Source organism: Elephantulus edwardii, unplaced genomic scaffold (genome assembly GCF_000299155.1).
Source record: "Elephantulus edwardii isolate Elephantulus edwardi_28Jun2011 unplaced genomic scaffold, EleEdw1.0 scaffold00099, whole genome shotgun sequence".
NCBI lineage: Eukaryota > Metazoa > Chordata > Mammalia > Macroscelidea > Macroscelididae > Elephantulus > Elephantulus edwardii.
In genome coordinates this window covers 4897829-4915624 of record NW_006399849.1, presented here as the reverse complement: position 1 = coordinate 4915624, position 17796 = coordinate 4897829, and the positions used below count along the sequence as shown (strand labels likewise).

General features: G+C 36.8%; 1 protein-coding gene across 1 annotated transcript in view; it reads right to left on the bottom strand.

Annotated features, from left to right (window-relative positions):
- Positions 1–7425: 7425 nt before the first annotated feature.
- The window catches only part of LOC102863518 (DEP domain-containing protein 1B-like), a 115468-nt gene continuing 105097 nt past the window's right edge, over positions 7426–17796 (bottom strand). The window contains exon 9 of the mRNA XM_006891539.1: positions 7426–7587. Within this exon, the coding sequence (XP_006891601.1) occupies positions 7426–7587 (162 nt within the window). The remainder of the gene's footprint in view (positions 7588–17796) is intronic.

Genomic DNA, 17796 nt, shown 5'->3' with positions numbered 1-17796 from the left:
GTCCTTAACCTTCTGCAGTAAGTGTTTCAGGTCCTCCTCGGTTTCAGCAAGCAGGGTTGTGTCATCTGCATAATGCAGATTGTTGATGAATCTTCCTCCAATCCTGATGCCACATTTCTCCTCATAGAGCCCAGCCTCCTGGATAAGCTGTTCTGCATACAGGTTGAAAAGGTATGGAGACAGGACAGATCCCTGGTGTATACCCTTCCCAATCTTGAACCAGGCAGTGTTTACCTTCTCTATTCTGACGACTGCATCCTGGTCCAAGTATGGGTTTCGTATTAGCACAATCAAGTATTCTGGAATTCCCAATCTCCTCAGAGTCAGCCACAGTTTGTTGTGATCCACACAGTCAAACGCCTTTGTATAATCAATGAAACACAGATAGACATTCCTCTGGTACTCCCTGCTTTCAGCCAAGATTCATCCAACCTTAGCTACAATTTCTCTAGTACCACGACCCCTTCTAAATCTGGCCTGCACTTCTGGCAGTTCTCTGTTGATGTGCTGTTCCAGTCATTTTTGGATAATCTTCAGTAGAATCTTGCTTGCATGTGTTATCAATACTATTGTTCAATAATTTCCACACTCTGTTGGATCACCTTTTTTAGAGTGGGAACAAATATAGATCTCTTCCAGTCAGTTGGCCAAATGGCTGTCCTCCAGATTTCTTGACACAACTTGGTGAGCAAATAAATCTAGGGTAACATCTGTTAGTTGAAATACTTCAACTGGTACACCATCATCTTTGCAATTACTTGCTATGAAAGCTGTACAATGACTAGGGATGATAGAAAGAGAATTGATGCCTTTGAGCTGTGTTGCTGGAGAAGAGTATTGAATATACTATGAGCTGCTAGAAAAACAAACAGGTTCATTCTAGAAAGAGTAAAACCAGGCTGAATCTTGGAGGAAAAAATTCTGAAGCTTCATCTGACATACTTGACATGTTGCGAGGAGGGAGCAATCCTTGGAGAGGGACATTATACTTGGAAGGGTGGAGGAGCAGTGTAAGAGAGAAAGATCCTCGATGAGATGGATTGACTCAGTGACTGGGAAAATAGGGGTAGGTGTGTCAGACAGCAAGGTTGACTCAGGAAAGAGCAGGGTTCAGGGTTCATAACAACAACATCATATCTGTCAAAATAAATTCATTATCATTTTTTTCTTACCTGCTATTTTAAGAAAGTTTAAAATAGTTATTTAGTTATAACTTCATGTCATTCAGTAGTGAATTTGAGGAAGAATAAATGTACAAAGAGAGAATTCTAGGAAGTAGTAGAAGAACAATATTAAGAAGAATTGGTGCTTTTTTTATATTCCCTTTTGGTTTTTTTTGACTGTGCAAAAGCATTTGACTGTGTAGATCAGCACATACCATGGATAATATTGAGAAGAACAGGAATTCAAGAACACTTAATTATCAACATGTAGAGCTTGTACACAGACCAAGAAGCAGTTGTTTAAACAGAACAAAGGGAATCTGTCTGATTTAAAATCTGGGAATACGTGCCATAAGTTTGGATTCTTTCTTTGCATCTATAAATTCATAATACTGAGCAAGTATTTCAAGTAACTGGGCTATATGAAGAGGAATGTGGCATCAGGACTGAAGGAAGACTCTAAAAAGTTATGACATTCATGGGTGTGCAAATCTCTGTTTGTGTCTCAGTTCTATTTTTCTCAGGGAATATTCCAAGCAGTGGAATAGCTAGGTCAAATGGAGTGTCTATGTTCAACCTTTTGAGAAAATGCCAAACTTCCTTCCAGAGTGGTTGTACTATTTCACAATCCCACCAGCAGTGCATGAGAGTACAAATCTATAATTCAGAAAGGAGTCCCAATTGGAATAAGAATAAAAATCAGCTTAATTCACTTAATATTGTAAATAAGAATAAATTAGCAAACAGAAAAGTAACTGCTTCTAACAATATACCAGACTAGGTGGTTTAGGAAAAAATTCACCCTTACTGCTGACTCACAGTGACCCAGAGGTCAGAGCAGTGTTGCCCCATAGAGTTTCCAAGGTTGTAAATATTTTCCAAAGCAGACATTCACATCCTTCTCCCTCAGAGCTGGCAGTGAGTTCAACCAACTTCTGTTTTGTATAGCTGCCAAGCATGTTCACAGTGGAGCCACCCATACTCCAACAATCTCTTGCCTTAAACAACTAACAATGCTTGTTGTTGTTATTGTTATGTGTCATCGAGTCACTTGTGACTCATAGCGACCCTATGTACAACAGCCCTATATCCTGCTCTATCCTGTGTGAATCTTATTATCTCCAACACATGTACCCCCATTACCCCAGTCACTGAATCAGTCCATCTCAGAATGGATTGGTCTTCCTCTTTTGCCTTGTCCCTCCACCCTCCGAAGCATGACATCCATCTCCAAGGATTGGTCTCTCCTTGCACCATGCCCCAAGTATATCAAACAAAGCTTCAGAATCCTTGCTTCCAAGGAGTAGCCTGGTTTGACCCTCTCTAGGACAAACCTGTTTATTCTCCTAGCCCTCCATGGTATATTCAACACTCTTCTCAAGCACCACAGCTCAAAGGCATCAACTCTCTTTCTATCATTCCATTGTCCAGCTTTCTGATGCATAGCAAGTGATTGCAAAGACAATGGCCTGCATCAGGTGCACCTTAGTCTCCAGAGAGACACCGTTGCTCTTGCGTACTTTAGAGAGGTTTCAAAAAAAATGTTTCAGACACCACTTACAATATGATTAGACATCAAGTTATTTATCTATCGAATAATAACCATTTAAGCTGCTAGTAATTAACCCAATGTTGTTAAGTGCCGTTGAGTCATAAACAACTCATAGCGACTCTATGAATGAAAGACCCGAACACTTGTATAACTTACATAGTTTCTCCAAGTCCATCGAGTTTTCGGAGGCAAGCTATTACAGAAGTGGGTGCCACTCCTTCTTCCAAGTTTTATTTGGGGAACTCCACCAAACGCTATCCACAATTAACCCAATGGTTAATAATTTCATTTTTGAAGGTAAGAGATGGTTATTATTCTTTTACTTCTGCATATATTTGTAAGTGTTGGTGCTAACAATTTCTAAAATATCTAGAAATAAATTTTTTAAAAACGGAAAATATTCACAAAGAGGTTTTTTCCTTATTAATTCTATATAAAAAGCAGAGGGATTATGATGATAAGCAAAATTTTATACTGTAAGGATTGCCATTCTCTCCAAATTGATTTATAGATTCAATACAATCAACCTCTCAACAAGGTATGTGCACATGTAGCTTGATGAGCAGATATTGTAATTTATACAAAAGTTTAAAAGATCAAAAAAAGTATACGTCTAACCACATTAGTAATCTGTGAAATGCAAAGTAAAAACCATTATATCACTCATTATAAATATAATGGATTGACAAAAGGTCATGCTTTGACAATAACAGATTTTGGTGAGGATGTTAAGCAAAAGTCATTCTCATAGACTGTTAATGGGATTGTTAATTTGTACAACTACTTTGGAAAATTGTTAAATTATCTACTCATCAATTTCACAAACATGTGGTGATGATCTTTATAGCCTCTCTATAAAGAAGCATGTTGTAGTTCACAAGAAAAAAATACATACACTTCCAAAAATAAGGAATAAGAGAGACTATAAGAAAGTAAACTATACATGGAAAGACAAATAATGCAGAAAGTAGACTTTAAAAGTTGCTTTAAACAGAATGCTAAAGTATAAGAATAAATCCATAAACAGTAAAATCTCCCATCACATTATATATATATTTGAAAGGTAGAGAATAATAAAACTTTTCTCAATTTTAAAATAAGCAAAATCTGAGGCATGTTGTTATAAAAGAACAAAGGGCAGGTGTCAAGTGCAAGGAAAATCAGTCCAAAATGTTGTTCTTATGTGCTGTTGAGTGCCACTCATAGCAACACTACAAACAACAGGTCTGAACCCTGTCCTATCCCGTGTTATCTTCATTATCTCTGACATATTTGAACCCTTTGCTGCAGTCACTGTGTCGATCCATCTTGTTGAAGTTCTTGATCTCTTTCACTGACCTTTCCAAGCATGATGTACCCTCCCAAAGAATAGTCTCTCCTAACAACATGCTCAAAGTATGAGACAAAACTTTGCTGTCCTTGCCTTGAAAAAGCACTCTGGCTGTACATTCTCCAAGATATATTCTTTTGGTCTTTTGACAGTCTATGGAATATTCATTAGGTATTCTTCTCCAATACCACAGCTCAAAGGCATCTAATCTCCGTCACCTTTATTCATTGTCCAGCTCTCAGATGCATAGCAAGTGATTGAAAAGATCATGGCCTGAGTCAGTTGCACCTTAGTCTTCAAACGTACATCATTACTCCTCAGTTATTTGGAGAGGTCCATGACTGCAGACTTTCCCAACGCTATATCTCCTGATTTCCTTACTGCTGGTACAATGGGTGTCGATTGTGAATGCAAGATGAAGTTGTTAACAATTTTAATCTCTCCTACACCTGATCATCATGTTGCTTATTGATACAGTGGTGAGGATTTGTGTTTTCTTGACATTGAGATGTAATTCATATTGAAGGCTGTATTCTTTGATCTTCTGTGCAAGAACTTCAAGTCCTCCTCAGTTTCACCAAGCAAGTGTCTTCTGCATAGTGCAAGTTCTTGATAATTCTTCTTCCAATCTGATGACACATTCTTCTTCAGAGTCCAACTTCTGGAATTATTTGCCCAGGATACATAATTAATAGGGATGGAGAGAATACAACCCTGACACATACCTTTTTTCATTTTAAACCACAGTGTTCCTTTTAAGTTGGATTTAGAAGAGACTGTGGCATCAAGGATATTATTGCTGTTATCAGATGGATCTTGGCTGAAAGCAGAGAATATAAGAAGAATGTCTATTTGTGGTTTTTTGACTATGCAAAGGCGTTTGACTGTGTGGATCATAACAAATTGTGATTAACCTTAAGAAGAATGGTAATTCCAGAACACCTAATTGCGCTTACACAAATCAGTGCCTAGAATAAGAAGCTGTTGTCTGACCAGAGGAAGAAAACACTGTACAGCTTAAAATTGGGAAAGGTATATATGTCAGAGTTGCATGCTCACTCCATACCTATTTTATATGTATGCTGAGTAAGCTGGACTTTATAAAGAAGAGTGTAGCATCGAGATTGGAGGAAGGCTCCTTAACAACTAAAGCATTATGAAGATGACACAACCTTCCTTATGGAAATGGAGGACTCTGAGCAACAGTGTTTGCTGCTGAAGATGGAGTGCAACCTTCAGTATGGATTGCAACTCAGTGACAAGAATACAAAAATTCTTTCCATTGGACCTGTAGGCAATATCACGATAGATGAAAATTGAACCTGTTAGTGATTTCTTCTTACTTGGATCCATATTCAACACTTTTGATAGCAGCAGTGAGATTAGGAGATGTAAGCATTAGGAAATTCTATTGTCAGGGATCACTCTAAGTCCAGAAAAGTAATGATGTCAGTTTAAAGACTGAAGTGTGCCTGATTCACGCCACAGTCTTTCCAATTACCTACTATGTATCTGAGAGCTAGACAATAAATAAGAATAGTGGGAGAGAAAGAATCAATGCATTTGAGTTGTGGTGTTGGCGAAGAGTGCTCAATATCCCATGGATTGCTAAAAGAACAAATATGTCTTGGAGAAAGTGCAACCAAAATGTTCTTTGAAGGCAAAGATGGTGAAGCTTCATCTCACATATTCTGGGCATGTTGCTAGGAGAAGCTGTTCCATGGAAAGGGACATCATGTTTAGAAAGGTACAGAGTTATCAAAGGAGAGGAAAACCCTCAATGAGATGGATTGATAAAGTGTCTTGGCAATGGACTCAAATATGTTGAGGATAAGGACGGTACAGAATAAGAGTTCAGATCTATTGTTCACAGGGTTGCTATGAGTCATACTAGACTTAACAACACTTAACAACAACTATTTCTTTGCTCTTTTCACACACGACTTCTTGGTCTAGATATAGGCTTTGTATGAGCCAAATTGTGTTCTAGGATTGATTCTTCTCAATGTTTGCCATAATTTGTTATGATCCACTCAGTCAAATGCCTTTGCATAGTCAATAAAGCACAAAGAGGCATCCTTCTGGTATCTTTACTTTCAGCCAGGACCTATTTGACCTCTTCTAAATGCAGCTAGAATTTATGGCAGTTTTCTATGTACTGTTCTGGCCATTTTTTAAATTATTTTCAGCAATACTTTTCTTCCATGTGATATTAATGATATTGTTTGATAATTTCCACATTCTGTTGGATCACTTTTCTTGGGAAACAAGGAGCCCAAATAATATAGCTATTTAGGTAATTGCTCTCAAAAGTAGTCATCCAAGTACTCCATTATCCAAGCTCATAACTATTTTGTAAAAGGGCAAGGCAAAATAATGTACTATTCTACTATTGTAGTACTCAGGCCTGAATCCTATTTCTTAGTTTTTTCACAGAAAGAAATGACTAATGCGAGAACACTGGCAAAGGCAAGGATGATTAGCACAGGAAGATGCTTTGTGACTAACCAAAGAACATACAAAAAAACTCCAAAGATAAATGAATTACAAAAAATTGTATTTATTTACATTCCATATATATCCAAAAGGATGGGAAAAGTGATGAAAATACATTTTTTAAAGAGGAGTAGTCTTGGTTTACTTAACCCACAAAACTTTTCAAAAATAAAACTTAGGAGCAATAGCACTAAAGAACCCAGAGTATTTAGCATCTTGTTCATCTTTCCTTCTTTTGCGAACTCTGATATACCATGCAAGGCAGGTAAAATCTACTCCACTTAGAGGTAAACATCAGTTAATGTTCATTTTCTGGAAGAACCAGCTTCAATAAAATCAGAATATTCCACATTTTTGCCGTTTTAAAAATAGAGTCATTCACAATACAGTACATTATAAGCTTCTGTGCAGCAATGTAAAACAGAATTTATACAAGAGACATCACATTTGGCTATTACGTCAACAGCATCACAGTAACAGTACCCAGTGTATTTCTTATTTAAATATATACACCATATTTAAGACTTGGTTACATTAAAGACATTAATAGCACAGACATACACAAATTAACAGGCACCGTGACAAACAGCAACAAATAAAAAATGAAAAGACATCATCTTTCACTTCATAGCAATTACAAACGAATGTTAACACTGCTATAATACATCTGACCAATAATTTTGAATGGATTTGTATACTTTAAAAAGGTATTGTTTTTAAAAAATACTGATTAAAGCACAACATATTTTAAAAGCCAAATAATATTTTATTTCAATATATTTCAGTAGTCCATGTTTTATTCTATCCTTCTCCCACCATCAATGTTCTCTGCTAACTGCCCATTCACACAAACCACAACAGGGTTCTCTACTGGGTGTAATTAATCACATTCGAAAACTTCTAGTTCTTTGAAATGGTTGGAAAGGCTTTCTTAGTGCCCAAATCAGTAGTGGTGGTCTTGGTTTAGGTTTTTCAGGAAACAGAAGTGTTTCACTTTCTGGTGTAGGAAATCGTTGTAGATAAACTTCAGGATAGGATTTCTGAAACTGAAGAGAGATAACAGAGTCAAAAGACAGATCTGAGTCATAAAAGAGGACAACCAAATTTAAAAATAAGATTTCTCATTTTCCAATACATTCCTGATTTTGTTGTACATTTTGTTTTGTACTAGAAAATAGTATACAAATAAAAACATGCTCACAGTAAAATAAATTTCAATACAAACTCATTTCCTTTTGCTAAGTCATTTCATTCTACCTCCTATTTACCAAATCATCTTTAATTTGATCCAGTCTTTTAATAACTTTATTAGTAGTCATTTTATGTATGTATGTATGTATGCATTTATTTACAAAGTTTGAATAAATTGTTTTTCACCCTGGATCTTTCCCATTTCTTGATCAAAAGATATTAGAACAGCTACAGAAAGAGATATAAATGTTAGAAGAAACAATGAAAGCCAATAAGAGAGAAAATACCTCAGAGACAACAATTCAGAAGAAATAGACTGATGAGGAGCAACTTGAAAAGCTATGGATGAGGGAAAAAAAGCTATGGAAGAAAAAACTGATAGAACAGACAAAGAGGTTGTTGTTGTTGTTGTTATGTGCCGTCAAGTCGTTTGCGACTCATAGCGACCCCATGTACAACAGCCCTAAACCGTGCTATATCCTGTGCCAATCTCATTGCCTCTGACACATCCATCCCGATTACCCCAGTCACCGAATCAATCCACCTCATAGAGGGTCTTCCCCTCCTGCGCTGTGCCTCTACTCTACCCAGCATGATGTCCCTCTCTAAAGACCTGTCTCTCCTTACAACATGTACAAAGTATGTCAGACGAAGCCCCAGAATCCTTGCCTCCAAGGAGCAGCCTGGTTTAATCCTCTCTACGATAAATCTGTCTGTTTTCTTGGCAGTCCATGGTACATTCAATACTCTTCTCCAGCACCACAGCTCAAAGGCGTCAATTCTCCTTCTATCCTCCCTAATCATTGTCCAACTCTCTGATGCATAACAAGTGATTGCAAAAACCATAGCCTGTATCAGGCGCATCTTAGTCTCCAGAGAGACACCGTTGCTCTTGAGTACTTTAGAGAGGTCCCTAACCGCAAACTTTCCCATCGCAATACGTTTTTTTATTTCCTGGCTACTGGTGCCAAGAGTGTTGACTGTGGAGCCGAGTAAACTGAAGCTGTGAACAATCTCAATCTCTTCGCCATCCATCCTGATGCTACCGATTGGTCCAGTGGTGAAAATTTTTGTCTTCTTGACATTAAGCCTCAGTCCATATTGAAGGCTGCAGTCCTTGACCCTCTGCAGTAAGTGCATGAGGTCCTCCTCAGTTTCAGCGAGCAAGGTTGTGTCATCTGCATAACGCAGATTATTGATAGATCGTCCACCAACCCTAATGTCACGCCTCTCCTCATAGAGCCACGCCTCTCCTCATAGAGCCCCGCCTCTCGGATGATCTGCTCTGCATACAGGTTGAAAAGGTATGGAGACAGGACACATCCCTGAGGTACACCCTTCCCAATTTTGAACCATGCAGTGTTGCCCTGTTCTGTTCTGATGACTGCCTCTTGGTCCAAGTATAGGTTTCGCATTAGCACGATTAAATGTTCTGGGATTCTCATTCTTCTCAGAGTTAGCCACATTTTGTTATGATCCACACAGTCAAATGCCTTTGCATAATCAATGAAACACAGATAGACATTCTTCTGGTATTCTCTGCTTTCAGCTAAGATCCATCTAACATCAGCTACAATATCCCTAGTACCACGACCCCTTCTAAACCCAGCCTGGACTTCTGGCAGTTCACATGACAGAGAGGGTACAGCCAACAACACAGTAATGGAAATAAAAGATAATCGTGAAAATGCAATCCAGAATATTAAGACAGAATTGGCAGAAGTAGCAACACACTCTGAGAGAAAAAAAAAAATAGAACTGAAGAGATGGAACAGAGAGTCAATGAGCTGGAAGACAAGAGCCTCAGTAGAAACATACTAGAAGAAAAATCAGAGATGAGATGTAAATAAAATAAACATTAGAATCATGTGGAAGACATCAAAAGGAACAACATAAATATGACTGGAATTTCAGAACATGGGAGAGGGAAGTCACAGAGAAAATTGTGGGAGAAGTGCTAGAAGAAAACTTCCCAGGTATCTTGAATAACAGGGAAATCCACATTCAAGGAACTTGGAGAATACCAAATAGAATAGACTCAAAAATAAAAATATCAAGACATATTATAGTCAAATTCTCCAAATTAAAAGGACAGAATTCTAAAAGCAGCAAGAGAAAAGCAAAGTGTCACCTCCAAAGGGACAACAATTAGATAAGTTCAAATTTCTCAGTAGAAACCAGACAAGCTAAAACATAATAGGATGGCATACACAGAAAGTAGAAAGAAAGCAATTGCCAGCCAAGGATTCTATACCTAGCAAGGCTCTCCATCAAATATGAAAGAGAAAGTAGTTCCTTCGCAGAGTAGAAAGAACTTATGGAATTTGTGAAAGCAAGACCCAAACTACAAGATATTTTAAGGGAAGTCCTTCACACGGAGACTCCATTCACGGACCATAGTAACCAGAAAGAACAGAAAATGAAACTCAGAAAAATGGCAAAAGTGAAGCCCGGCCTAACAATAATCACACTTACTGTGAATGGACTAAATGCGCCAGGTCAAAAGAAAGAGAGTAGCAGAATGGATGAAAAAACAAAGCCCATCAGTAGGTTGTCTACAAGAGACACATCTCAAAAAAGAAGAGAAAGACAGACTCAAAATCAAAGGCTGGGGGAAAAAAACATACAAAGCAAATAGCAACCATAAAAAAAGCAAGCGTGGCAATACTAATCTCTGATAAAATAGATTTCAGAATGAAAACCACCATAAAAATCAGGATAGTCATTACAAACTAATTAAAGGCACAATAGAGCAAGAAGACATAACCTTGGTCAACATTTATGCATCAAATGATAGACCTGCAAAATACATAAAGCAACAGTTAACAGAATTGAAGAAAGAAAGAGACGCAACACAATAGTAGCAGGAGACTTCAACACACCAAAGGATACGTCAACTCAAAAGAAACTTAACAAAGATGCAAAAGGTCTAAACTATACAATCAGTAAACTCAACTTATGGATCTATTCAGGGTACTGCACCCACCTAAACCTCAATTCACTTTCTTCTCAAGTGCACATGGTATATTCCCCAGAATGATCACATATTAGGACAAAAAGGAGAAGTATTTCTTAAAATTTGTTACCATGGCCAAATAGAAATAGACCTCACCTCAAAAATCTTCAAGTAACTTTGATTTGAAAATAATTTTTTCTTCTATTAACTGAAGGAAAAATTAAGTCCATTTAGAATTTAATAGTCTGCTTCTCCAACTGAATCCCACCAGCTTCTGCTCAGCTGGCAAACAGGATATTTTCAATCACATTATTTTATCAAGATCTTTAAAGAGGCAATAGATGTTCTTTTTAATCCTTACCACTTTTAGTTCCTAACACTTCATAACTGTTCTCCAAAACTGCTAAAAAATATGATCCATGCCCTACATGTATATGAGAGAAACAGAAAGAGAGAGAGAATGAATCAGGAATCCAGCGAGGTGAAATTTTGCTATTTCACAGTTAGGAATATACCCAGAAGAAATTAGAACTGTGATACAAATGAAGATTTGTACGCCAATGTTCATAGCAGTGTTATTCACCATTACAAGAACATAGAAAGAGCCTGAATGTTCAGCCACAATCAAATGGACTGAGAAATTGTGGTACATTGACACAATGGAGTACTGCACAGTATTAATGAGCAACAATTTAGAAAATTTCTACGTAACTAGAGAGAGACTGGAAAGCATTATGCTGAGTGAACTAACTCAGTCTCATAAGAATATATACTGCATATGGCCATTAGTGTAAAAACAGAAGGTAACTAATAAAACATACATGGGGATCCAAGAGAGGAAGAGGTGAGGATGGGCAGAGGGGAAGGCAAAGGATTGCACAATTTAGGGGGAGTGTAAAAAAAATGGGAAACATTGCAGGGGAATCTGAAAATATAGAGTAATGGTTAGCATAGTTCAATAGTGATTAATTTTATAAAACATAATGGGATTATTGTATAAATACAATATGAATGAAAGACAGTATGAAACACAAAGTACACAAACTTTGTATGCAATATGAAATAAAAAGAAAAAATAAAATCAGTTATCTAATCACAATTTTGATAAAGAATGGTAAGAAAATTTTATTCTAAGTTGAAAACTATTTACTGAAACCACATATTCTGCCTTATATACTAAGAACTAAAAACTTTTATCAATGCCTGAGGTGAAAAATTAATAAAACATCAACTATCACTTTAAAATGAAACATTCCACATTTTCAAATATACAGTCTGGTTAGTTTACAGAGTAATAAAAAAAATCTGTTCTACTTATTTGCTAGCCTCTCTCACTGAAAATAATGGCTCCAGTAAATCACATGATACCACATGTCAAAACCTGTAGTTCACTCCATTCAATGGAGAAAAAAACAGTTTCTTCAACTAATGATACTGAGATAATCAGATATAAACACAGAAAAGAAGGAAAGTGTACACCTATCTTAGACCACATACAAAAAATTAACACAAAGTGGATCAACAAACTAAATATAAAAGTCAAAATCATTAAACCCTTAGAAGATAATATGGATTAGATATCTAGAGTCTTAGATTTGGCCTATGAACTATTAGAAACATCATCAAAACACACTACCAGCAAAGAAAAAAAAAGAGAGAGAGATAAAAAAGACTTCATAAAAATGAAAAACTGTGCATCAACAGACATAATTAAGATAATCAAAACATAGTGCAGGCTGAGAGAAAATACAAACAGAAAATAAAAAATACAAAAAATATATCTGTAATGGTTTCTAAAAATATGTAAAGAACTTCTACAATGCAATAAATAAAAAGGTACACAATTTGAAGTTTACAACAGGAACAGGACTAGAATACAAAATTCTTCAAGGAAGATGAACAAATGACCAGTGCATATATGAAAGGATATTCAATATCATTAGTCTTGAGGGAAATGTACATCAAGCACAAGACACATCTCATCTCCACTAAAGTGGCTATTATTAAAAAAAAAAGAAGAATAGAAGAGCATGAAAGAAAACCAAGAATTGGAGAGGAAGTAGAAAAAAGAGCACCCTACATATTTCTGGAAATATAAAACAGCCACTATGCAAAACAATTTGGCAGTGCCTCAAAGGGTTAAACATAAAATTACTATGCTGTGTGTGCACCCCATCAATTCAACCATATATGACAGAGCAGAACTGCCCAAGAGGATTTCCTGGGTGAAAGCAGGCTGATGGGTGTTTTCTCCTGTGAAATGACTGATGGGTTTGAACTTGGCAACCTTTCAGTTACCAACTGAGCACTTAACAATTCATTGTGCCACCACGGCACCTTAGATTCGCCATAAAACCCAGACATCTCCTCTTAGGTATGTACCCCATTAGAACTGAAAGCAAAGTCTTAAACCTATATTTGTACGCAAATGTTCACTGCAAAGGACAGTAGCTGAAAGCTGGAATAAAAAAAATAAATATCCATCAACATATGAGTGGATGGAGGGAGTGACATGCAGGGAGCGAGCAGGACAGTAGGAATTTGAATGTGAACTTTTATTAAAACAATTACTTTGGGAGCCACATAAATAGCAAGCTGAGGTGGGGTGGTGGGAGCTGCCTGCCTTGGCAGGAGCCACTGCCTGAGCCCCTGGTTGGAGCAGGCAGGTGAACCTCCAGTGGAAGTCACATAGCTACTGTGGGACCCACCCACCAGAGCAAGCAGGATAGTGGGAATTTGAGTTTTCTTAAGCCCTTCTGGATGCTGAGCCCTCTGGACCCAAAGCCCCACTGGGTGAGAGCCACCAGGCAAGAGACGGACAGATGGAATGGGAGTGAGGTCCTGAGGCGTGCCAGCCCCATACTTGTGTGAGATTCGTGCTAGTACCTGTCTTGTGCCCATTCTGCCAAGCACCTGTGCCTTCACATCAGATCAACTAACTTGCCTTGAATCCGCAGTGCCTCAATCTAACTTAGCTGAAACAAGAGGCTGCTCTCACGGGCCCTGAACTGAACCTTCCCTTGGCTCAGATGTTGAGAGCAAAACAGGCAGGATAGCTGCCCCACCCTCTTCTAGAGCAATGACTTCAGAGATCAAGAACCTATCATCAACTCAGGCATGAAAAACTCTACCAAAGCAATATCATGAAAGAAAGAGGCTACCTTACACCCTACATAAGCACAAAGCAAGAACACCAAAAAGAACTCAACAAAATCATTGAAATGAAACTTTCTCTTTTAATAATCACACCGAATGTGAATAGCTTGAATGCACTACTGAAGAGGGAAAGAGTAGCAGATTGGATAAAAAAACAAAATCCATCCATATGCTGTCTTCAAGAGATACATGTGAAAAATGAAGATAAAGAAAAAATAAAAATAAAAGGGTGAGAAAATATACACCAAGCAAATGGCTCCCTGAAAAAAGCAAGAGTAACAATATTAATCTCTGATAAAATACATTTCAATGAAAAAACCATCACAAAGGACAAGGAAGAGCACTACATAATGCTTAAAGGGTCAATAGAACAAGAGAACATAACAATGATAAATATCTATGTACCAAATGAAAGACCTGAAAAATATATAAAACAAATATTAAGAAAACTGAAAAAGGAAATAGACAACAGTACTATAGTACTTAGAGACTTTAATACACCACTTCTCAAGACAAGAGAGAACTACTAGAAAGAAACTCAACAAAGACGCTGAAGAATTAAACCACACAATAAACCAAGTCAATCTCATTGATATTTACAGGCTAATACACCCCAGAAATGCAAAGTACACCTTTTTTTCCAATGTGCATGGAACGTTCTCCAGAACTGATCACATTTTAGGTCACAAGGAAAGCATCAATAAATTAAAAAAACTAGAAATAATACAAAGTATCTTCTCAGACCACAATATTACAAAATTAGAAATTAATAACAAGAGGATAAAAAAGAAAAACATACATTTGGAAGCTGAACAAAACCTTGCTTGAACATGAGTGGGTACTAGAAGAAATAAAAAATGAAATTAAAAAGTTTCTTGAAACAAATGATAATGAAAACACCACTTACCAAAACCTCTGGGAAACAGCCAAAGCAGTAATCAATTTACAGCAATAAGCAAACACATCAAAAGGCACGAAAAAAATGACCATTGACTCTATCCCAACATCTCCAACAAATTAGAAAAGAATAGCAAGAAAACCTGACACCCTCTAAAAAAACAAAATAGAGCAGAAAGAAATGAAATAGAAAACAGAAAAACAGTTAAAACCATCAACAAAACTAGGAGTTGGTTCTTTGAAAAGGTCAAGAAAATCAACAAACCACTAGCAAAACTAACAATGGAAAAGACACAAATAATCCAAATAAAAGATGAAGCAGGTAATGTGTCACAACAGAACCAATTAAAATAAAAAGGCTAACAATGGCATATTATAAAAAACTATACGCAAACAAATATGAAAACCTACAGGAAATAGACAAATACTAGAAATTCACAACCTACCTAAACTGACACAAACCAAAACTGAATACCTGAACAGACCCATTACAAAAAGAAGAAATTATAAAGGTAATAAAATAACTTCCTGCCAAAATAAAGGCCTGGACCAAATGGTTTTACAAGTCAATTTTATCAAACATTTAGAGAAGAACTGTCAACATTCTACATAAACTATATCAGAGAACAGAAAAAGACGGAATTCTCCCAGACACGTTCTATGAAGCAAAAATATCCTTGATACCAAAGAAAGGTAAAGACACTACCTAAATAGAAAACTATAGGCCAACATCTCTCATGAAAATAGATACAAAAATCCTGAATAAAATTCTGGCCAATAGAATCCAACAATACATTAAAAAATAATTCACATGACCAAGTGGGATTCATAAAAGGTATTCAAGGATGGTTCAACATAAGAAAAACAACCAGTGTAATTTATCACATTAACAAAGCAAAAAACAAGAACCACATGAGCCTATCAATGGATGCAGAAAAGGCCTTTGACAAAAAAAAATCCAACACTCTTTCCTGATTAAAACAGTCAACAAAGTAGGATTAGAGGGGAATTTCTTCAACATAGTAAAAAGTATACACACAAACCAGAGAGCCAACACTTCTCAGTGGAGAGAGATTAAAAGCATTTCCTTTGAGAACAGGAATTAAGCAAGGATGGCCACTCTCATCTCTCCTATTCAATATTGTATTGGAAGTCTTAGCAATATCAATAAGACAAGAGAAGGAAATAAGAGGTATCCAAACTGGGAAAGAGGAGGTAAAATTATCTCTATATGCAGATGATATGACAGTATACTTAGAAAACCCTAAAGACTCAGTAAAAAAAGTACTGGACATAGTTGACCAATTCAGCAAATTGGCAGGACCCACGATCAACATACAAAAATCAATTAGAGTTTGCTACTTTGACAAAGAGAATACAGAACTGGAGCTAAGAAAAACAGTACCCTTCACAATAGCTAATCACACGATTAAGTATTTGGGAGAAAATCTAACCAGAAGCACCAAGGATCTATTCAAAGAAAATTACAAAGAATTACTACAAGAAACAAAAAGAGACCTGGAGAAATGGAAGAATATACCTTGCTCATGAATAAGAAGACTCAATATTGTAAAAACAACAATACGACTAAAAGCAATTTGCACGTTCATACAAATACCAATTCCTTTCTTCAACGAGATAAAAAAGGCAATCTCCAATTTCAAATAAGCAAAGCACTCCTTGAAAAGAGAAACAAGGTAGGAGGCATCACCCCCTGATTTCAAATCCTACTACACTGCCATGGTGGTCAAGACAGTATGGTACTGGTACAACGACAGACAGATAGATCAATGGAATAGAATAGAGAACCTAGAAATCAGCTACGGTCAACAGATTTTTGACAAGGAGATGAAATCAGTTAAGTGGGGAAATGACAGCCTTTATAACAAAGGGTGCTGGCAAAATTAGAAAACTATCTGCAAAAACTTCAAGCAAAATCCACATCTCACTCCACACACAAAAAATCAACGCAAAGTGGATCAAGGACCTAGGACTAAAACCAAGGACTATAAACAAGAAAACTTTGGAAGAACTCTAGAAGACCTCATCCACATGAACAGTCTTCAAGCATACTGAAAAATCTACCACCAGGAGAGAATAAGATAGATGAAGGGGACCTTCTAAGAATCAAATCCCTATGCACATCCAAAAACTTCTCTAACAGGATAAAAAGGGAAGTCACAGACTGGGAAAAAAATATTTGGCAATTACATGTCTGATAAGGGATTTATATCTAAAATTTATAGAATACTCAAGCACAACAACAAGATAAAGGTAAACAACCCAACTGAAAAATAGGCACAGGATATGTACAGACACTTCACCAAAGAAGACATTCAGATGGCCAACAAACACATGATGAAACATTCAAAATCCCTCAGTCTAAGAGAGATGCAAATCAAAACAACTATGAGATATCTCACCCCAGTAAGAATAGAAAAATTCAACAGAGCAGCAAACAACAAATGCTGGCGAGGCTGTGGAGAGACTGGAACCTTTATTCACTGTTGGTGGGGTGTAAAATGGTGCAACTATGGAAGGCAGTATGGTGCTTTCTCAAAAAGTTGGAAATATACATACCATTTGACCCAGCAATTCCACTACTGGGAATATACTCTAAAGAAACTAGAACTGTCACCCAAGCATATATATATCTACACACCCTTGTTTATTGCAAATTTGTTCACCATAGCAAAGAGTTGAAAACAATCCAAGTGCCTATCAACAAAGGAATGGATAGAGAAGCTCTGGTATATTCACACAATGGAATATTATGTTGCATGGAAAAACAAGGAACTCATGAAATACTATACAAAATGGGTGACCATAGAGAACATTATGCTGAGTGAAACATCTGTCACAAAAGGAAAATACTGCATAGTGCCACAGTTATAAAAAGGGACTGACATTGGGATTGGGGAGAACCTAAGAAAAGAGGGTATAAATCATGTATACCGCATTGAAACAGATGAGAGAGAGAACTGTTTAAAAGGAATATATGATTAGGTATTATTGTCATGACAAAAGTCCAGAAAGAAAGCTGCATAGTGGAGTG